We start from the raw sequence: 22630 nt of genomic DNA on the forward strand, positions 1-22630 counted from the left end.
CCTCTGCCTAGCAGCTGAGCGAGGGGGATGTCACTGCTTCCAGGGAGCCCCCAGGTAAGCGCTGCCCAGAGCCCGCCTCACCCCATCCTGTGCCCCAACCTCCTGCCCCGTCCCACACCCAAACTCTGCTGCTGCTGCGCGGGGGGCGGGGGGGGGCACGGAGCCAGGTAGGCAGGCTGCTGGCCCTGCCAACCTCCCCCTAGCACCAGCAGGGGTCTCCAGCAGCACACCTCTGCCTGGGACCCTCCCAGCACCAGCAGGGGTCCTGGGCAGGGGTGAAAGTAAAATTGAATTCTTACTGGTATGTGGCCGGCTCCACCCGCTCTTCTCCCCCAGAAGGGGCGGCGCCTGGCCTTGGGTGGAAAAGGAAGGTGGGGGCTGGTGGTCAGCATCGCCCAGCCAGCCTATCCACATTGCCTGGCCTGCGCTGCCCAGGGCTCTAGCAGCAATTTAAAGAGTCGGGGGCTTTTAAATCTCTGGCCTTGAGGCAGCTGCTTCTTTTGTCCTTTCACCCCTGTCGGCGACCTGGGGTGGGCAAAAGGAGCAATGAACTTAAAGCGCTGCCATGGCAAAGGACCCTGCTTAAAGTGCTACCATGGCAGTGCTTTAAGTCAGTGGTACAGGCTGGTACCAGCAGCCACTTTTTAGCAGTACACCGTACCGGCCCATACTACCTACTTTCAGCGCGGTCCCAGGCTGTGTGCCACCGCTAGCCCCCACAGCACCCGCGCCACCCTCCCCCAGCACCCGCAGGGCCCCCGGGCAGCCCTTCCCCAAGTTTTATTCATGGGTATTTTTAGTAAAAGTCATGGACAGGTCACGGGCTGTGAAATTTTGTTTGTTGCCCATGACTTGTCCGTGACTTTTATTAAAAATACCAGTGGCTAAAATGTAGCCTTACTCATTGTTTACAACATTGTAAATTGGATTAGACAAAACCCTAGAAAACATTCTGCAGAGAATATCCTGTATTGGCTCAAAGGTGGACTGGATAATCTCCAATTCCATAATTCTATAATCACTAATGGCCCAATTATACTGTCCAATACAATTAACCACCGGTTGGGAAATGTTCTGTTGTATTGTACATAAGAAATTTGTACAGCATTGCAAGTGTAAGCAGGGTTAGAAGGGTTGGGCATGTGAAAGGGACTTTTGGGTTGCTAGATTTAAGAACATGAGGGGAAAAGGACACTGCCCAACCTATTTAGGGGTGGGTCTTTTACTCATGGTTTATGTTTATGAACCTTGTTTGCGGTGTTTTCCCAAATTAACGCCAAGTTCCTTCCCTCCTTTTATTAAAAGTTTCTTTTCTACACTCAGATTCTGTGCTTGCGGGTGAGGAAGTATTGCCTCTCAGAGGTGCCCAGAGATGGCGTGTAAATTTCCCAGGTTACTGGGTGGAGACTCGAGCTGGTTCTCTGTTGTATCAGTGGAAAAGGACCCCTAGATTTTGAACTCGGCCCTGGTTGCTGCTTGCTCCACCTGGCACAAGCTATTAGAGGAGATCCCTCATTTACAGGGACAGGACTGCAAACAATCTGTGTTTTGAGTGAAAGTTTGCTGTTTTCAGTTCCCTGCCCACTCATTTGCTATTACCCCCTTCAAATACTTTTGTTTACAGATATTGCATGAAGTTATTGCACAGGGGCCAACGTGTGCTGAGCTGTAATCCTGGCTTTCTCTGCAGCCATAGGTAATACACAGCCTTTCTATCTATGGGCCCCCTCACAGATATGAATACATTTAGCCTCACAAACCCTGAGGAGCATTATTAGCCTCACTTTACAGAGGAGGAACTGAAGCAAAAAGAAGATGAGTGACATGCCCACCATCACTCAGGAAATCTGTGTCCCAAGGCCAAGAAGTGAACCCAGGGGTTTCTTAAGTTCCACTCTGGTGCTTTACTCTCAAGACCATCCTTATCTTCTCTGTGCCTTGCTTTCCTCATTGCCCAAGTTATTCTTCATAATTGATATTACTTAGCACTTAGAACCCCCAAACGTACATATAGAAAGAAACAGCCCTAGCCCCCAAAAGGATAAATCTAAATAGACAGAAGAAACAAAGGTTGGGGGTGGGGAAGACACAGATGTGAGCCAGGAATAGAACCTAGTTCTTGAACAGTGATACCTACTTACTTCACAATAGTGCTGTAAGATAACATAAAATACATGAAAGATGTTAGTTCTAATAATACTTCATTGCCCCTCAGAACACAATAAACTTTGGAAGGTCCCACAGTCCAGGGCCTACCTGCGAGGCATGTTGTGTGGAGGGTGCTTTGTGGATTACTTTGTTAATATTTCTAAACCATGTGTTTTAGAAGATGAAAAAGTGATATACACAAGCTTGATGTGCTGTTGTTATAATCCTGTGCTGTGTTCCTTCCTGATTCTTCTAGACACTCATTTGAATCTCAAGCTCCCCAAGGAATAGCCCTTAGAGGAAAACAAAAGTTACTTAAAGAAACAGTCACAGCTCCAGCACAGGAGATAGACTAGCCCTTCAGCCAGTGATATTTTGCCCTTTGTTCTACAAACAGTAAAGCACTTACTTTAGCACTGGAACCCAGCAACCAGGTTCCCATGAATACAAAATGACTGCATCAAAACAAGAAGCTGGCAGGATTTTGCAACTTTAAAAGAAGCAACCCTGTGTGAGCTTAGAATAGCGAAAGGATTTAAAGTTCTTAAGAGATGGGTTTGCAAAAATGCAGAGGCTGTTTGAGTTGTCTGTTGATACCTCTTGCACTTTGGAGTATTGTTGTTAATATCCTGTTATACTTCCCTAATGGGAAAACTTCATACGCTACCAGTAACCAGCTCACCAACTACGTGTGGTATTTTGAAGGAATATGTTTCTCTGGCGTGATGGTAAGTGTTGGTTCTGTGCATTTTATTGAGTTGTAAATGCTAGTGCAAATGATGTTAGCACAATCACATCAGCAGGGATAACCCTGCAGCAAGGTGTGATGGTGTCATGATCTTGCTTTTAAAGGGGAGATGAATTATTTTAGCTAATTTTATAGACGGCAAATTTGATCAACTTTAAAAATCAAGAGCACTGCTGAACAAAACTGTATGTGATTGATTTTTTTTTTTTACATGATTTTGGGAGGTGATTTGCATGCTTTTTGCCACATAAGCAAAGCTTGTGCAGTAGTATGTGGGAGGGAATTGGCTAACCATCTACTTGGATTTGGAGTGATGCTAAAAGTGAAAGTTCTTATATATGTAACTGCAAATCTGACTGCAGATGCTGTGCATATTATACCATGATCTGCTATGGTCACTAATCAATAAAGCTCTGGTGCTGTGTAAAAACTTAGACAAGTCTATCAATTACAGCCAGTGGAAGATCAGGCACAGTAACTTTTTTCTAATAGATTTTTAATATTCTTATATGTGGTAACATAGTCAAGGGTGCTAGAACAATTTGCACTGTGGGGGTGCTGAGAGCCATTGAACCAAACTGTAAACCCTGTATATGGTGAAAACCACTGCAGGGTAGGGGGTGCAGTAACACCCCCAGCACCCTTAGTTCCTATGAACATAGTACACAATGTTAAAAAGCAACAGCCCTCTTATGTGTTTAGACAGGTACCTTATATTATTAATGTCAATTCTATTTGGTAGGGTCTTTCTACTGATGCATTAAAAAAGGGAAAGATGTTAAATGAATAAAGATGAGACCTAATTTTGAAATTATTATTGTATATGTTCTGCATCAGTCTTTAAAATATGTCAGACTTCTGATGATCAGAGAAAATTTACTGAAGGCCCAGAAACTCAAAAGGAGAAACACTGGTAAGCTGGAGGTTTGGGAAACACCAACCACAAAAATTAGAAATACCCTATATAGAGATTTCAAAACTTCCATTCAGCACTTTTCCATTTCAGAGCCCTTAATGAGAGTTCTTGAGAGTTACCATTATCCTCATTTTACAGAGAATCAAACAGCAAGAGGTTCAGGCTGTGCCTACACCAGGATATTTTTAATAAAATTTCCCATTGTAGTTATGATTGGTTCAGTTCCAGTGGTGGGATCATCCATGAGAGTCCTAGTGCAGGCAGAAATCCAGGTGGCTACTGGTATTTTAAGCAGATCTACACAACATGGTGCTTAAAATGCTGGTATTGCCAGCACCTTGTCTACATTAGCACTCCTCCTCTTACCTTCCCCATTCCTCCAACCCAGAGGGGCCATCCCTTCCCTTCCTCATATGGCCCTTCCCATAGCCCCTTGGATATGTTTTTTTTAAATGTTGGAAACTATTATGATCGAAAGTCCAAGATTTACTTGGTGAAATTACTCAACCAATGTCGAATAACTTAACACTTTGAGAAAAGTCCTAAGCTGCATGTGGAGGATTGGCAGAGAGAGAAGTGAAGCTCATTAGTTCTTTTCTGCAAAATTTCCAGTCATGTCTAACAAATACGGTGGCCCTGACTCTGCCCTGCCGTGCACCTGCAGTAGTTGTACACTTCTGTGCAAACTGGGTGTAAAGTGCTACCAGTTCAGACTGGTGGCATTTTGCACTTACTGTGCACGGGCAGGAGAGAATCAGGCACAGTATCTCCAGTTATTTCCACTCATCTTACAGTCTTCCCCTTACAGATGCTTCTGTTAGCAGCACTTCTAATAACATTGGAGCGTAACACGTTCTATCAATGCTGCCAGAGCGAGAGCTGTAACAAAACATACAGGGTGAGTCTTTGTTTTGTCTTTTGTTTCTCTATTCAGCATTCATTCTGAGTTCCCCTCTGCCCCCATTCTCCCAGCCAAACCTTGACTCCCTCTTTATGGCTACTTCCTTCCTCTCTCTGAATTACGACAGAACCCTGGGTCAGGGTAGAGACAACCCCATGGGTTACCACAAGTCCAGTTGCTTCCTCCGACTGCACAGGCGAAGTTCCCAGGAAACAAAAGAGTTGATGGCCTTAGACTGTTATCTGTCAACTCTCTCCACTGCTGAACTGCTCCTTCACCTCCTCACACCCCCTTCTTACATTTGGAAGTGATTAGATGGAAAATAAATAATCTGTGTAAATGCTGAGTGGGATGCAAATAAGTCTTCTGAGTGTTGTGGTGCCCTCCTTGCCTCCTATGATGTGTTTGGAAAAGTACAGCTTAAAAACCAATGGGAGTAAAACTGTCTGACCTCTGGAGAAATTTGGCATTTTCCCTGAGGACACAATCCCAAAAGAGATAATACTATTGCCAGGGATGGTCTCACTGTTGTCCTGATCCCATTTCCTATTGAATTTTGAACAACCATGCCTGTAAGGTACAAACCTGGCAAAGGAGCCAGGGCACATTGTGTGGTGGTTGGCTCTGATTAGGTGACTAAGGAAAACCCCCATGCTGACAACATTTATTCTCTCTTCAATACAGAGTTTCATTTCAGTTGTGTTAGCCCTGCTTGGAATTGCTTTTTCTGGATATAGTGTCATCATCTCTACTTTGGGCTTAGTCCAAGGCCCATTCTGCAATACGCCAGCTGGCTGGGGTTATATCTTCAAAGACACTGCAGGGGGGTAAGAAACATCTTTATATCTACTGTAAGAAACTATACAGAAAGAAGATAAATAGGTCTTTTTGGAGGTAATTTATAGATAAAAATAAATTTACCCATTATCACAGCATATGTATTTTCTTAGCTTTTAAAAATCTTTGCTCCACAATGAATACTGTATATTTTTCAAATTTGTTTCTGAGCAGAACACACAAAGGAAAAAAATTATTTGCATCTTTACAGAGAAAGTTTAATGTTCAGCTAATTCGGCTTATCTTCCAGTGAGACATCAAAGCTCGTAAGAATATGTCAAGTACAGATCTACAACCTGTGACTGCTTTAAATGCAGAAGTTTGAAACTGTCTCCTTTTCAAGGATAAGAATTTTTAATATGCAAATATTTCAAGTAAGATAAAGTCAAGTTCTTCCAACTTCCAGTGGAGTACACTAAGCATTGGACTAGTCATGAAATCCTAGATAGAAGAAGATGAAAAGCTAAATTTCTCAGCAAGTATGGGATTGTTCCCTAAAACAGTGGTTTTTCAACCTTTTTTCGTTTGTGGACCGCTAAAAGTTTTTGAATGGAGGTGCAGACCCCTTTGAAAATCTTAGCCTCAAGGGTCTGCAGACCACAGGTTGAAAGCCATGGCTCTAAAATATAGGAATTACTGACTTCCATTTGGAGAAGAGACAAAAGAAGTGGATCCTTATAAGCATGTGATGTATTCTCTGTTTTTATGTTATGGTGACACCACTGAGATATGTACTAATAATGACAATGTTCTGTTTTTTGTTTGTTTGTTTGTTTGTTTTTAATTCATAAATAAAAAAGAGTCTGATTTGAACATGAAGGGCCAGATGCCAAGTGAGGGACTCTGGATTTAGCCCAAACTGTGTAATTTATTAATAGAGGAGAAATGGAGGCCAACAAATATGATTACAGTGATGGTTCTTGGAATCAATAATAATACCATGCCATTTCCAGTATTGCCAACTCTCATGATTTTATCACCACACTAGTGGTATGGGTTTTTTAATCTGTCTTATAAAAACACGATGAAAGGTGCCAATGCAGGAATTTTCCCTTATTCACAATGGTCACCATCTCCCATTACTGTCAAGGAGCCTGAAGCCAGCAAGATGGCCCCCATGTCCCTGCAGTCTATCAGCATGTGGAAGTGAGGCTGCCCTTACTAAAGTAGGCTGCCACCTCCTACTATGTTCAATGAGATTGAAGCCAAGCCCATAGGGAAATGCCTGCCATTTTATGGTTTGGGGGAGAGGGGTGTGGACAGAACACAGGAGCTGTGAGGGGCAGCAGAGACACTGTGAAAGATGGATGGGAAGAATGAGGGGGAGCAGGAGGCACATCTAGGGTGCAGGGGAGTGGAAAGGGGCCCCGGAAGCAGAGGGAGCAGTGGGAGAGGGGCCCCAAAGTGCTACCCCGTGTTGGGCAGAGAAGTCTTGTAGGGGTGGATGGGTATCAGGGAAATGCGGCTTCTTGCTAAAGGCTAGATCAGTGCTATATTGTTTGTACTGTGCCATCATCACCTGTATGAATGGATGATACAAGTTAGAAGTTCTTTGATATGTAATCTGTAACTCATCAATTCTAAAAAATAAAATAAATTCTATGTGCTAGTGTGAATCATGGTGCATTAATTGGGTCAGTGGTTCTCCAACTATTTACCTTCCAGCCTTTCTTTTATCAAAGGGAATAAACTCGGAAGGGAGAGAGTCAAGATGCAAATAGGGGAACTGCCTTCCATTTCCTATCTTCAGGGTGAGGACAGGGTAAGAGCAGGGGTGGCTCCAGGCACCAGCATGCCAAGTGTGTGCCTGGGGCAGCAAGCTACGGGGGGTGCTCTGCCGGTCACTGCGAGGGCGGCAGGCAGGTTGCCTTCGGCGGCTTGCCTGCGGAGAGTCCGCTGGTGCCGCATCTTCAGTGGACCTACTGCAGGCGTGCTGCCGAATCCGCGGGACCGGGGACCTCCTTCAGGCAAGCCTCCGAAGGCAGCCTGCCTGCCGTGCTTGGGGCAGCAAAATACCTAGAGCCACCCCGGGGTAAGTGGTGTCTCCATCTGAGCAGTCAGGGCAAGGCATGCAGTTGTGTGCATTAAAGACTGGCTTTTCGGTCTGAAATGATCACTCATGGACGGAGAGGGACATCTGACTCACAGTTTCTGATCTCTTGAGGATGGCAATACTCCATCTCCTTCATGTTATTATGATGATACAACGGAGAAGGTGAATGACATACTCTGTAGGGCTAGCAGGGAGGCAGAGGGTAGCCCGAAGGCTAAATGAGAATAACAAACTGTGATACTCCCTTAGGCAGTACCCTCAGTTACCACTCCATCCACTTGCCATAGTGAAATATTATTTGGGCATTGCTGATCTATGCTGGTTAAAAACCCCAACTTCAGCCAGAGTATAATCAACTGCAGCTTGACTGGTACTCATGAAATAGACGGGCTCTAAATGGCCTCTGTTTAAATTCAGTTTGTATCATTAGCAGAAAATGCAGAACTTCAGACACTTCTATGACAAAAATGCAATGAAGTGAATGAAGAATATGCATTCTGTGAACGCTGATCTGGATTCTGGGCTCAGTTACACCATTGTAAGCCTTGAGTAACACCACTGGGTTTGACTGAGCTACTTAGGATTAATTGGTGTAATTGAGACCAGAATTTGGCTCCAGGCAGGGCCGGCTCTAGCCATTTCGCCGCCCCAAGCACGGCGGCGCGCCACGGCGGGAGCTCTGCCGCTTGCCGGTCCCGTGGCTCCAGTGGATCTCCCGCAGGCGTGCCTGCGGATGCTCCACCAGAGCCGTGGGACCAGCGGACCCTCCACAGGGATGCCTGCAGGAGGTCCACCGGAGCCACCTGCCGCCCTCCCAGCAACTGGCAGAGCGCCCCCCGCGGCATGCCGCCCCAAGCACGCACTTGGCGCGCTGGGGCCTGGAGTCGGCCCTGGCTCCAGGACATCAGAACAAACAGGTTTTATTATTTTGTCTGATTACTGTTAGATTTATTATTATTGAGTGTTAAATTTCAAGGCATTAAACTGGTCTAATTTCCCCATTTTTCTGTTTCTCTGGTAGTTACCTCACTGAGTACAGTTCCTGGTCTCAGTGCACTGAGCCTGCGCATGCAGTGGAATGGAACATCATTTTATTCTCTATTCTCATAGCCTTTAGTGGACTTCAAGTGATCATCTGCTTTCTCAAAGTGATGGCTGAATTAAAACAGATACTCTGTGGGACCTACTCTGTCTTTATACAGGTAATAAAAGATCTTGTGCCAAATCTTAGGGTGGTGTAAATCAGCATTGCTCCATCAACTTCACTCAGATGCCGATTTATGCCAGCTGAAGATCTGGCCATTGGTTTTTATGAATTTGAAACATTACTTTCTAATCTGATACCAGGCATTGTAGTGAAGTGCATTTAACAACATATTATACTATTCAAATTCACCTTGTTATTCCTTACGACATGCAGGAATTCCAGGCTTCTCACTTAAACTCATCTGATTGGAAATGTGGGGCTGTGAAGGTTAAGTAAATGACCCTGAAAATTAAACATCAGTACTTAATATATAGAGAATACAGGACTTCGATGTCAGTGAAGAGTACTGAGCATCTACCTCCTAGGAACAAGTCCAAGTTTGTCTTTAACATCCAGTGGGTTTCATAGCTGAAAGAGTAAGAAACAACCTGGTGGGTTTTGGCACTCAAGAAATTGGCATATATTTTATGTCAATGTGCACAATGTTGTTCTGTGGGACATATCAGCAGAGCCCTATTAAAATGACCAAGAAATCCCTGCTTCAGAAGTGAGGGTTTAGCACAAAGACTCCTGGTCCACAACAACATTACAATAAAAAATAAAGTTGAATGACCTTAGTTTAAATAGGTGGTGCCGCTAGTAGTCATTATGGTGTGAAATAACATTTTCAGCATGGCAGCCAGCCGTTATAAAGTGTATGACATGTTTCATTGTCCTCCCTGGCAGCTGGGGAGAGCTGGAAGTGCCAGTTCAAGAATGGCCATATTCATTAGGCTTTGGAAGCCTTTAGTGTTCTTATGCAGCCCCCAATGTTCATCGTGGGCAGATCATTCAGCACAGCCTCCAGGTTGTTTTGCTTTTATTAAACAGCAAGTGACTGTCTTATCAAAATGCACTGGCCAGTGTTTCTAGAAGGGAAGGAAAACTTGAGCATGTTTACCTTGGCCTATAAAGCATCTGCTGAAATAGGCAAAAAACACATTGGTTGAGCAGAAGTATAGAGAGAACTACAAATCATTAGTTTTTCCTTTATGAAATGTTGAAATCAACAGAATTTACATTACTTACTAGAAGTGAAACGAAGGATCATTCAATAAATAAAAGATGCCTGGAGTAAATGGAGATAAAAATCCCCTTTTAACAGTCTGTAATGGGGATGTCACTGTTTCAGGGATTTGAAACCCAGCATAACACTCTGCTTGCTAGGGACTCAGGTAATAAACAGGTTTGATTCACTTGGAGCCCCAATACTGCTCTCACGGAAGTCAATAGGAGCTTTGCTTCTGTCTTCACTGATAACACAGATGGGCGCCCTGTTTTATCCTGAGAAGCTCTGTTGATTTAGTATCATGTGGATGTTTCCATTGTGCAAATTGTAAGTTATGCTGAGAGTTAATGCTACAAGTCTCCTTGACTTCTTCCCATTTCCTTTGACAGCCGGGGATTATCTAAATGTGGCAGAGAACGCTTCATTGCCAACCAGACTTTGCTCCTCCAGCGTTTACTGTTCTACATAGCAGATCTGTGGGTGCCATTAAAACGAATTTTCCACTGATTTCTTTTTCACATCCACTTCTCTCATGAGCTGTACCTTTATATTCACTTAAATGGTTTTTGATAGCTAAAAATGAAGCTCTCCCATGTTTTCTTAAAAACTAGAGCCATTTCTTAACCACAACTAATCCTGAAAGACAATGATAACTGTGTCTCTTTTGCTTTGCCATCCAGTTTGTGTTGCATGAGCACTATGGAACTGCCTTCACAGAGAAATCTCGTTTTCAATAAAGAAAGTGCTGTAAAGCTACCATGCTTTCATAGATCCCACTGTCTCGTCTCCTTATTTAGACTTTATAAATATTTCAAATGGTCTCCAAGGGCCTCAGTAAGTCAAGGGGAGTCTTTCCATTGACATCAGTGTATAGGGTCAGATCTCAATTTTTTGATCAGTAGAAAATGACTTGATTTTAAGGCCAGAAGGGATCTTCTACAAGCCTGACCTCCTGCATAACACAGGCCACAAACCTAGCTCAATATTTCTGCATTGCATCCCTAACTTCTTTTTCAGCTATAGCATGTATTTTAGAAAAATATCCAGTTGTGATTTAAAGCCCTGAGTCAACTGCTTGGAAGGCAGCTACGCTCAACATGATATCACCAACATACCTAATAACAGGTTTTGGTTTCTTTATCTTTAGATACTCAAAGTCAAATAATCCCTTTAGAACATATTATAGGAGAATTACTAAAATGGCTTGCCTACACAGTGGAGCAAAGCACACCAGAAGGGTCTGATTTGTAAAGCACACTAGTGTATTTTACTCTAACTGCCCCACGTAGACCCTGCTGAATGCTGATGCACTTTAAAAAGGAACTTACTTCACATTAACACAGTCCTTCCTGAGCACACCAGTAGAGTATATATGGGACAGTTAGAGCGAGACACATTAAAGTGCTTTATTAATCATTCCCCTCTCATGTGCTTTGCCGGCACCAAGTAGACAAGCCCTTAGGACAGTGGTCAGCTACTTGCGGCATGCATGCCAAAGGTGGCACACAAGCCAATTTTTACTGGCAGTCTGGCCAGAGTCCTAGCTGCTGCCCCCGCTCAGCACACTGCTGGCCTGGGTGAACGGTGCTCCCCATTCCCTGATTGCCCCCACCCCTATCCAGACCCCTGACACCTGATAGGCCCCCTGGGACTCCCACACCTATCCAACCATCCCTGTTCCCTGTCCCCTTACCATGCCACTCAGAGCATCAGGACTGGCAGTCCTAAGTAGTACTCTGTAAGTAGCACATTCCTATGGGGAGCAATTTAATACACTACACCTGGCCCCGCTCAGCCCACTGATGGTCTGGAGTTCTCAAAATATGTTCTCGCACCCCTTATAAAATATTACACTACAATTAGCTTAAAATCTTGAAAACTTAAAAACTTGGTTTGTATATTACAGTAATCGTTAAAAAATGTATGATGTTAATAAATACATGGGTTTGATAAAACAAAGCAGTTGTACTTATGTGCCTGTGCTTAATTTGTGTTTTCAATGATTTATCTTCTAAAAAAATCTCACGTCTTGCACCCCCAGAAAGGGCATCTCACACCCCCAAGGGGTGCTTGCATCCCAGGTTAAGAACCGCTGCACTAAACTGATAAGATCTGCATTTTAATTTACTTTTAAATGAAGCATCTTAAACCTTTTAAAAACATTGTTTACTTTAGATACAACAACAGTTTATTTATATAATACAGACTTATAGAGAGAGACTTAAACAAGTTAAAATGTATTACTGGCACGCAAAACCTTAAATTACAGTGAATAAATGAAGACTCAGGACACCACTTCTGAAAGGTTGCTGACCCCTGCCTTAGGGCATTAAACCTCCTGAGCAAAAAAAAAAAAAATCTAGCTTACAAATACCTCTCTAAATACAGAGCCCATTATGGAGATGGGGGGAGATTTTGAGCCTATAAAAGTCATGAGGAAAGACATCATGCTCTGAAACAGAATAAAGCAGCTCAAAGGGGATTGTCTGTGACTCCCTGGGCAGACCTTAAAATGCCTGAGGAGTTTATGCTTGATCGATCAAATGTAAGTCTAGAACTCACAACCAGTTTGAGGTTTGTGCCTGCTTTTCAAGTCTGCCTTGAGGTTGGCATTCATGCTCCTGAGACACTCCAGACAGCTTGACAGCTACTGGTTTAATTCCCATTAAATTCTACAGGAATTTTCCATAAAAGGGGGAATTACAGTAGAACCTCAGAGTTATGAACAGCTCAGGAATGGAGGTTGTTCGTAACTCTGAAATGTTTGTAATGCTGAACAAAACATTAGAGTTGTTCTTTCAAAAGTTTACAACTGACTTAATACAGCTTTGTAACTTTACTATGAAGATAAAAATGCTGCTTTCCTTTTTTTTTTTATTTTTTTTTTTTTTGTGTGGTCTTTGCTGCTACCTGACTTGGAACTGGAAATACACAATGAGGTGTGTGGTTGACTGATCAGTTCGTAACTCTGGCGTTCGTAGCTGAGGTCTTACTGTAATTAGAGAGCAGAGGAATGAGATATACTTGGAACAAGAGGGGGATTAAAAGAGCACCAGATGGATGGCCATTCTTAATGGGGGAAGAGACTTGGCTTCATACTTTAAGGGCTTGTCATCTTGTAGGGGTCTCAGTGCCTAATGTCACAAAAGGTTTAGTCCCCAGGATTGCATTCCAGGGTGGAATGGGAAATCAGGTGTATGGTGGAAAAGAATGTTGGCAAAATGTGAAGCTTCCCACTTGGCATTTCCTTAGACCGGAACATTTCCCCCTAGACTAGAGTAACGCTGGGGCACTGTTGTAGCATTCAAATATGTGAAGTTACAGGTGTTTGATCCCCCCTCCCTCCAAATATTTGTACCCAATGTGCAGAAAATAAAAACCTTTTCCAACCAAATGTTTTGTTTAATCTGGATTTCAACCCTAGATGCAATGGAATTGCTATTTTTTGGAGATTTTTTTTTTAAAATTTTTTTTTTTTTTAAGTTATTGATGCTTTATCTTTGGTTGTGAAATCATATGAGTGGTGTGTCTCAAGAACAGAAATCCCCAGCATGGCAAAGCCTTCATTAAGAAAAAGGCTCCTTTGTACTGGTGAAAGACAATAAACAAGCTATTCTGTTCAGGCTCTGGGCTGATTAATGAGATAAGCCTGTATTATATCCTTAAGCACATAGTGGCTATTGAGAGAGGTTTTACTGAATTGAGTGAGACCAGAAACTTTAAAGGACATTTACAGTAAATGGTTTACTGGTATCTTTTGAACACTGCCCTCACTCAAGCACTCCTGCAATTATTCTAAGTATGGAACAAAAAGACATGGGTTTGGCTGGAAAGAGACATGAGCAATGGACTAGAAGATCATGAAGCCATAGGAAACAATGATGTTATTTGTAGGTATCATTATGGTTTGTTTTAGCACCACTGAGAAGGATTAACTGTTTCTCACTGTGTGTGCAGTGTTGTTGTAGCCCTGTCCGGCCCAGGATATTAGAGAAGCAAGGTGGGTGAGGTAATATCTTTGATTGGATCCACTTCTGTTGTTGAGAGAGAGAAACTTATGCAAGAACCCTTGTCTTTGTTTCTCACTTTGTCCCTCCAGCATGGTAACATCTTGATCCATATTTACACTGTCAGAAGCTTCCATTTCACAGTGGTGTAGTTTCAAACAAAGATGTTTGACTTTATTGCTCATGAAAAGAGCTGGTTTGACAGCTCTAGAGAATGAAATCTTCTCTTTATACACCGAATAGGCAGCATCTCTCCACGCTGCCTTGGTAATGACCCTTACCTGTGTCAGGGTCCTCTAGGGTCTAGGCTAAAGCATAGGCCATCAGATGATAAACCAAGGCTGAATTTGGACTAATAACCTAGAGGCAAAAGCCTCTCTAACCAATTACCAACCCCAAACTAGATCTTTGTAACTAGCACAGTGGTTCTCAACCTTTTGTGTTGTGACTCCTTTCACACAGCAAGCCTCTAAGTGCGATCCCCCCAACCAAGAATTAAAAACACTTTTTTATATATTTAACACCATTATAAATGCTGGAGGCAAAACGGGGTTTGGAGTGGAGGCTGACAGTTCGTGAACCCTCATGTAATAACCTTGAGACCCCCTGAGGCATCCTGACCCCCAGTTTGAGAACTCCTTAACTAGCAGCACTGTTAGCTCTGCTTGGTAGCTAAAACCCAACCTGCATTCTTCCTACTTTGTGCCTATTCCCCTATTCAATGCACTAACAGCAACTCTGAACTCCGAACATAGCTGGTAACTTTGTTGATGGCACAGGAGGCAAAGTAAACATCTTTTCAGGCATGCCAAACCTGCAAAAAAAAAAATGCTGAAGTTGGGCTTGTTTTTGGCTTGCTGCTTGTGAGTTGCTTGTTACTACTTTTTTTGTGATCAGCTCCCAGCAAGGATGGGGGACACATGGGCAAGAAGGGAGAGAGTCTGGGGTGCATAGTGAGCCCACCACAGTCCCAGACTGCACACTAGGGGGCTCTAGTCACATAGAGTGCTGGGGTTCTTGGGGACTGGCTGGTTTTGAAATGGGATTACCTTGATTTTTGGCTTATTGTGAAAGTCAGGGTGCTTATTTACCGCATGAAAGTTGGCAGCTGTGATCTGTTTATGCAGTGCAGCATGTTCATTCCGCAGTGCTGACTGCAGAAAAAACTGGGTCTAAGCTGGGAGAGTCAGCAAACAAAGTTGATATAATGCAGAAGAGATTTGTTCCCTTGTGAAGAAAGTCCGCTGAACATAAAATGATACATGTGATACAGACTGCTCAAGTCTGCGAATAGACACAACAGGCCAAATTAATCCTGGTTGTAGCTCTAAAAAAAGTTGCAAATTGCCCCCGTTCATATAAATGGAGAAGTAACTCTGAAACCTAATGGTAAAAAAGCCAGCACAATTATTTGCTGCTGAGCCCTTTTGAAGGAATATATGCCTTAGATGCATAGGTACAAAAATTTCTCCTTGAAATCAATGGAAGTTGCACCTGAAGGTAGATGGGCTCAGATTGTCCAGTAATGAATCTATATTGCCCCAGAGATTCACTGTAAAAGAAACTGAGTCAATGGAGAATCACTCACTAAGGGCTCAATTGAAGGTGTTCAGCACCAGTCAGGCCTGCACTGGGAGTGAAGCAGAGCTCCACAGTGTCACAAGAACACCAGAATCACTCTGCTCTCAGAGCAACCCAGTGGGGAAGTCAGCTGGGTCTCAGCAGTGTAGATGCTCAGGTGCAGGCTGGAGTGTGGACTCGATTTCCAGCCCTGCCGCGTGAGCCCTACAAATCCAAGTCATCGGTTGACCTATGCTTTGAACGTTGCTGCTGCTTTTTTGCTGTGTACTATATAGAGAACTAGATAATGAATCCTACATTTAATACAGCTGTTATTTAAGGTATTTTGCAAAAAGCGAATTTGAGTATTTTATTTGTGTAAACATGATCTGAATTCCTGTATAGGAATGGTGATTAAAATGGCTACTCTGCTCTTCCTATGAACAGTTCATGTAAAGCAATGCTTGGATTGGCATGTAATGAAAAAGGAATCTGCTGGGTTTACCCAATATACTGACTTGTTTGTAGTCAATTTTCTGTCTGAAAAAGTATAAATAATTTTGGGCTTGCAATGTAGTAAAATAGCTTCTGATAAGATCTCATTTGAATTTTTTTGGCCTCTGTGCAATGAGAAGTGCTGTTATTAAAGTGTGTGCTTGTGCCTGTTTCTGCATGTGAAGGGAGATTTTCAAAAATGTCCAAATGACATACAAGGACGTGCACAAGATTTTAAATTTGACTACTTTGGGAGGGCTACGTTCGTTGCCCTCACCACCGCCCTGGGGCCCATGCCCCTGCTTGCCTCCTCTTTTGCACACCCCAGTGACATAAAAGCACAAGAGCCATGGGTCTGTCACTTAAGTGCTTTTGAAAAACACACTTGGAGCTGCCACTTTTCTGGATTTTCAGACAACAGGTGCGTGTACAAATTTTGCAGGGCCAAACCTTTGAAAAATGTAGATTTAGATTAATCCATTAGGTCAGACAATCTTGACCATTCTGTACATACTTTGTATCTTGCAGTTATAAGCAATCCTGCACATGGGCTATGTGTTGTGCTCCTTGTCATTGCAGAATTGTGTTTTTTCCTTACTTTTGAAAATAAGAACAAAAGATATAGCCCTCCTCCCCCATGGAAAGGTCACAGGAGAAAGAATGGGTCCAGAAAACCCCGGGACATTCAGCTCATGGACTTCACAACTATATTTCTTCTGGGGCAGAGTAGTTTAAGGGCCCACACTCCCAACCCCAAATATCCTGGGCAATCATGAGGAAATTTTTCCCCATGGCAGAATACCTCCTACAGGGGCTGTTTTCCTGCTAGCTAGCTATTCTCAACTCTGCACAAACCCACATCTTTTGGGAATTGCAGTCATGAAATGTAGGTTAATGCTACTGTAGGTATTAGTGCCACATTAATGGAGGGGTGATGCTGTGCTCAGATATCAGCTGACACCAGCAGGGGAATTGGTCCTTCCCCTACCAATTCTTTCCCCCGTTCTCTCCACAAGAGCCTGGGCTATAGAGTCCCAGCCCTACAAAGGGGAGGAAGAGGAGCTTCCCTAGGTTCAAAAGGAGTAGGGGGACATACAGCAGAATCATTGCCCCCACATGAGCAACCCATAGATTCTGGCTCTCTTCTATTGCATTACTGAAGAAAAGCACAGGGTTGATGGTGTCAAAATGAAAAGAGATGCCAATCTGGCGCTTCCCCCAATATTCTTAGAGTATTAGGAATAAAACTAAGTGGAAAAGCAAACAGTTTACTTAGATGACATAGGAACTAAATGAGTTCAGAGTCACTGTGATAATCGAGGGTTCCTTTAAATCAGAAACACTTGAAAATTGATCCACAAAATTTATCATCTGAATTGCACATAAACTAATTTGCATGAATATCAGATTTTATTTTTTTTTTAACCAAAGAAGGAAGGAGCTGTCTTGCCTACTTCACATCACCTGAGTCAACTTAGTTACTGGAATCCAAACGTCTGTTTACTCTGACAACATAGGGATCTTGTGCAACCTTTTCTTTTGTTGATCAAAGCATATTGTGGGTAGGTGGGAAGGGAACTGATCTTATAAAGGGACACAGTGTTGGTCTCATGTTTTATTCCATCATTCCAACAAGGTTTGTGACTGCAAAATGAAGCTGTTCTTACTAAGCTGCTTGCTGGCTTGTTGTGGTTGCCAAGTCTGGGCTGTGAGCAGAGAGTATTACATTGGGATTACAGAGACCACTTGGAACTACGCACCTGGGAATAAAAATATAATATCTGGGCAGCTTTTTTCAGAAGAAGAGTAAGTAACCCTCAGTTTGCGTTAACTACATATAACTGCTCTTGACTTTACAATGATGGTTGGTGTAGACTCTGCTGGTTTAGGACCGGATCCAAAGCCCATTGAAGTCAATGAAAAGATTCCCATTGCTCCAAATGGCCTTTGAATCAGGCCCTTATTCCTAGTAATTTTCTACAGGGCTTGCAAGGGGAATTCTGTTTTTCCTAACATGTTAATAATTCATTTGTATTTATGGAAGAAGACCCTCTCAACTAACTAGGCACCCATTCACATAGGCAAAACTCTCCCATTGGAATACAGTGCTATCGCAACAGATGCTTTGCTGATTAAGGATGGCAGGATCAGGCCCTGAATGTCTAATGATGTATAATTTTGATCTGTCAATAAATAGATGAGATGCTGTGTGTTCATATATTTATTTAAAGGTAGGATTTTTTTATTATTATTATTATTTTGTAATGATGGCTGTAGCAACTCAGAATATTACAGCACTGAAGCTGTGCTATTCAGCTCTCTCTAAGCTTTGGCTATTTTAGTTAATCCCATTTGTACTGAGATATGCATCATTGGTTTAATTTCGCATTATTTTGTTCACAGTTCCTTTTACACAGTAGATATTTCTTCTGTTGATTTATTTTTAACATCGAGACTGTTCTTTCTGTCTGTCAGTACAGTGGAATCCTATTCCTGTATGTGACATCAAAACACTAAGAGACCAGGATCAATCACTGTGCAAGTAGGAGAGAAACTCACTGCAGATCCTGCAGAAAGCTCTGCGTGGCCAGACCCTTGCATTCCTCCAGAGAGAGGCTTCCTGTGGACACAAGATTCCATGCACACAGGGCTCACTGCAAGATCAGGACCTCAGTCTGTGCCAGTGAAAAAGATACGAGAGAATGTGTCTATTCAAAAAGAGAGAGAATTCATGAGGAGGGAAAATGGAAAAGCATCTCAGAAGGAGAGGAAATGGAAGTAGGAGTATTAAGAAGTCTACTGTAAATAGGTTTTGCACACTGTTTTAAGAAGCTGTGTGACGAGGGGGGCTGGGGCTCAACCCTCCCTGTGGAGGAGGGGAGCCGCACCGGCCTCGTTCTGTCCCCTCTGGGTCCTGTCCTTTGGGTCCGCGGTCCACCGTCCGGGTGTTCGGTCCCTGTGGAGCGGACTGAGGCACAGCAAAGTCAGTAGGGCTCCAGCCTTTGATGCAGGCGGGCCCCAAACAAACCGGTCAATAAGCTCTGGCCCTTTGGGGCAGGGCAGAGCAGTAGCAGAGTCACTGGGGGCCCAGCCCTTGGTTCGGGCGGGGCACCAAACAAACAGGTCCCTGAGCTCTGGCCTTTGGGGCAGGGCAGAGCTGTAGCAGAGTCACTGGGGGCCCAGCCCTTGGTTCGGGCGGGGCACCAAACAAACAGGTCCCTGAGCTCTGGCCTTTGGGGCAGGGCAGAGCTGTAGCAGAGTCACTGGGGGCCCAGCCCTTGGTTCGGGCGGGGCACCAAACAAACAGGTCCCTGAGCTCTGGCCTTTGGGGCAGGGCAGAGCTGTAGCAGAGTCACTGGGGGCCCAGCCCTTGGTTCGGGCGGGGCACCAAACAAACAGGTCCCTGAGCTCTGGCCTTTGGGGCAGGGCAGAGCAGTAGTGGAGTCACTGGGGGGGTGAAGGGGGTTTCTGCCACCCGGCTACGGGTGGCAGGGGGAACGCAGGCCCACCCACTCCTCTGCGTTCCAGCCCGGGCCCTAGTAGCGGCTATCGCCGCTAGGCGGTCAGTGGGGATCCGGGCCGAAACACACTGACGGGGTGATTCAATGGGGATCCCGCCCGAGACACACAGCCATAGGCTCGGGGCCTTCTGCGGCCTGACTATAGTCAGCCGCCCCCGAGCTACTTCCAATCCCCCCTTCACTTCCCACCTGGTCCGCAGGGTCATCCACCCTCATGGGCTCTTCCCAGTCCAGGCTAGGTGGTAGATCCGGGAGCACCTCTGGGCAGCTGGGCCAGGTCTGGTCTGAGGGTTCCTCCAGGCCGTAGTAAGGGCTGGGCAGCTTTGGTAGTTCCGCGTCGTAGTGACGGGGGGTTATTTCTGGTGGCTCCGCATCGTAGTTGCTGCGGGGTAGCTCCGGCAGCTCAGCGTCATAGTTGCTGCGGTTTGGCTCCGGCAAGGCCTGATACCTGTCTCTGAGTTCCGCAGCCTCCCAGCGGCAAGGGTCGGCCAGCATATCTGCTCTGGCCAGTAGCTGAGCTGCAACTGAAGGCCGGCGCCCGGCTTTTATGCTTCCGGGTCGCCGCCTGACCCTTTGAGGGGCGGGGCTTTCACCCGGAAGTTCCTCCCTGGGGGTGATTGACGGGGCTCAACCCTCCCTGTGGAGGAGGGGAGCCACACCGCCTCGCTACAAGCTGGTATATTTTGTTGGCAACCCCCTGACATTTGCTGCATGTTTCTTCTGGATCACCTTTAATTCCTATGGTTAATGGCTTCACAATTTTGCTGGAGGTTTTCTGCTAAGGCCATAAGAGTTTCTGTACTATTCAGTTTTAGAATTACATGGTAGTGTAGAAAAAACATTTGTTTCTCACATGGCACAGACACTTTGGTATTCTTCATGAAGTGATGAGTAAGATAAGAGTAGCACAAGACATGCAATAGTTGCTAAGATGATTACATACAGATGTATAAATCAGCCATAAGTGTGAGAATACATCTCACTCACATAACTACATCTGGAACCTAAACAGTCTCTGAAATAAAAGAACCCACCAGCTGCAGGTCAGCAACAAACTGCTTTTTTAGTAAGTTGTTTTTTCCACAGAGACAAAGACTTAATATGGTTACTACCATCCCATATTTTGCAATGTACATAGACCATTATGATGGATTATTTGACACAGTCATTCAGAATCTTAGTATATAGGATTACAAGCTACTTCAGTTGTAAACTCTATGAGGCAGTGACCATCTTTTTGATCAGAGCATAACACAACGGGCAGTACTGCCATACAAATAATATTAGTATATAATATACGTGCTTTAGATATTCAATCCTGTTGTAATGAGGGAAGGGATACTGTTAGGGCATGAAAGCTTTCACCTACTTCTGCAGGGTCTAGAAACTTTCACTACAGAGCCTGAAACTAAGTCAAATTTGTCTGTTTTTACATTTTGCTATAAACTTGAAACCTCACACTAAGTTTATGGAGAACTTTATGAACCTTCCTAATGCACCTGGGCATGTGTATGGTTTTAGCTTTGAAACTGAGTGCAACTCAGCAGTTTTGGCCAAGTTTTGATGCGTGTTTTTTGTTTGAACCACAGCACATATCAGGGGTTGGGAGCTCCAGCTGAAGAAAAGGCTAACAAAGTACAGCAATGCAGCATCAGCACTGGCTAGGAGCCCAAGTCCTCACGAGGGAGTTAAACCGGCTATAAACTATGCAATGAACTGAGCCATACTGACACAAGCACATGGAATGATTTCATGCTCCTAAGTGATAAAGATAAATCTCAAAAAGTCTGACATCCTAGAACTATGGGGCTGTAAACTCATACATATTTGAAGAGTGACATCTGCAATTTCACTGTCAGTCACTCTCTGAGAAATTCACCACCTTCATTTGTCAGAAAAACAGTGCTGTACTCTGTTCCCGCTATCCTAAATGGGCTGAAGAGTGGGAGTGTTTGTACAATGCCCCAGGGCCGCCTGCCCCCCGCCGCCGAATTGCTGCCTACGACCCGGCACTTTGGCGGCAGGTCCTGGGGTGGAAGGACCCCCCTGCCGTGGGTCTTTGGGGCACTTTGGCAGCAAGTCCTAGGGTGGAAGGAACCCCCGCCACCGAATTGCCACTGAAGACCGAGAGTGGAAGAAGCTCTGGGGGCCCGGGCCCCACGAGAGTTTTCCAGAGCCCGCAGAGCGAGTGAAGGACTCCGCTCCAGGGCCTCCAAAAAACTCTCATGGGGGCCTGGGGCATATTGCCCCACTTGCCCCCCCTCTGGGCAGGCATGCAATAACCCCACTTGAGTGAAAGGAGGGCCAAGGTGAATGAGGAGGATGGACAATGGTGAGGTAACATTGGGACAGATGGAGAAAGGAAAGAGAAAACACTGAATAGCATATAAATAGTCAGTAGGGAAGAATAAGAAATTAAGTGTCTTGAAGAAAGAAAAATTTTAGAGAAAAAAATAAAAAGTGAAATATTCTAAAAGGCTGACAAATTAAGACAGCAAAAATATGGACAATAAAAAGAGATCAGAGATCATCAAATCAGAGAAAAACAGATGAATCAAAAAAAATGAGGGAAACTTTCTTTCCGGGTTTTTGATGGAAGGGTTCAAATTTCTTCACTCTAAACAACATCCCTTCTTCAAACATAACCTCCATGGGATACTATCGATCAGTCTCATTCTCTTTCTAAGAAGCTGTTAGGCATGAAGCATGAAGCCAGTGATCCAACAAACAGCTGGATGGGAAATGTAATGCAAGTAAATGGTCTGGAGTCTGAAGAGCAAAATGCTGAGCAATGCTGTTAGATGAGGCGTTTGCACTCCTCTTATTTGCTTTGTGACAAACTACAGAGGACCAAATCCAACCCTGGTATAAATCTACTCAACTCAGTAGAGCTATATTTGTGATGAATTTGGCCCATTATGTCTTCCATTTTATTTTCAACTGCTCCTTAACTCTCACTATTTTCCTGAGCCGTCAGTTCAATGAGGTTGTGTTTTTATGAACCCTATTATCTATTAGAGGAAAGAAAGAAAAGAACACAATGCAGCTATCAGCAGGAAGCCTTACAAGTAAACACTAATTATTTATACAGTCCAAAAAGAGCCATAACATGCTCCCTGATTTTAATTTGTGTCTGGCAAAGCTTCCTGAAATCTGACTTCCAGTAACTCACCCTCTGCACTGAGCCTG

The 22630-nt window shown here is 44.1% G+C and overlaps 2 protein-coding genes across 2 annotated transcripts in view; both read left to right on the forward strand.

Annotated features, from left to right (window-relative positions):
- Nucleotides 1-2548: 2548 nt before the first annotated feature.
- TM4SF18 (transmembrane 4 L six family member 18) lies at nt 2549-10613 on the forward strand. Its single transcript, XM_032806230.1, has 5 exons — nt 2549-2876; nt 4621-4710; nt 5398-5540; nt 8625-8805; nt 10248-10613. The coding sequence occupies exons 1-5, from the start codon at nt 2700-2702 to the stop codon at nt 10260-10262; spliced, it is 606 nt and encodes a 201-aa protein (XP_032662121.1). The 5' UTR covers nt 2549-2699; the 3' UTR covers nt 10263-10613.
- A 6909-nt stretch (nt 10614-17522) lies between these two features.
- CP (ceruloplasmin) overlaps nt 17523-22630 on the forward strand; it is a 50371-nt gene continuing 45263 nt past the window's right edge. Inside the window, exon 1 of the mRNA XM_032806245.2 lies at nt 17523-17726. Within this exon, the coding sequence (XP_032662136.1) occupies nt 17572-17726 (155 nt within the window). The 5' untranslated portion in view covers nt 17523-17571. The remainder of the gene's footprint in view (nt 17727-22630) is intronic.

Source organism: Chelonoidis abingdonii, chromosome 8, assembly GCF_003597395.2.
Source record: "Chelonoidis abingdonii isolate Lonesome George chromosome 8, CheloAbing_2.0, whole genome shotgun sequence".
In the NCBI taxonomy this organism is placed as follows: domain Eukaryota; kingdom Metazoa; phylum Chordata; order Testudines; family Testudinidae; genus Chelonoidis; species Chelonoidis abingdonii.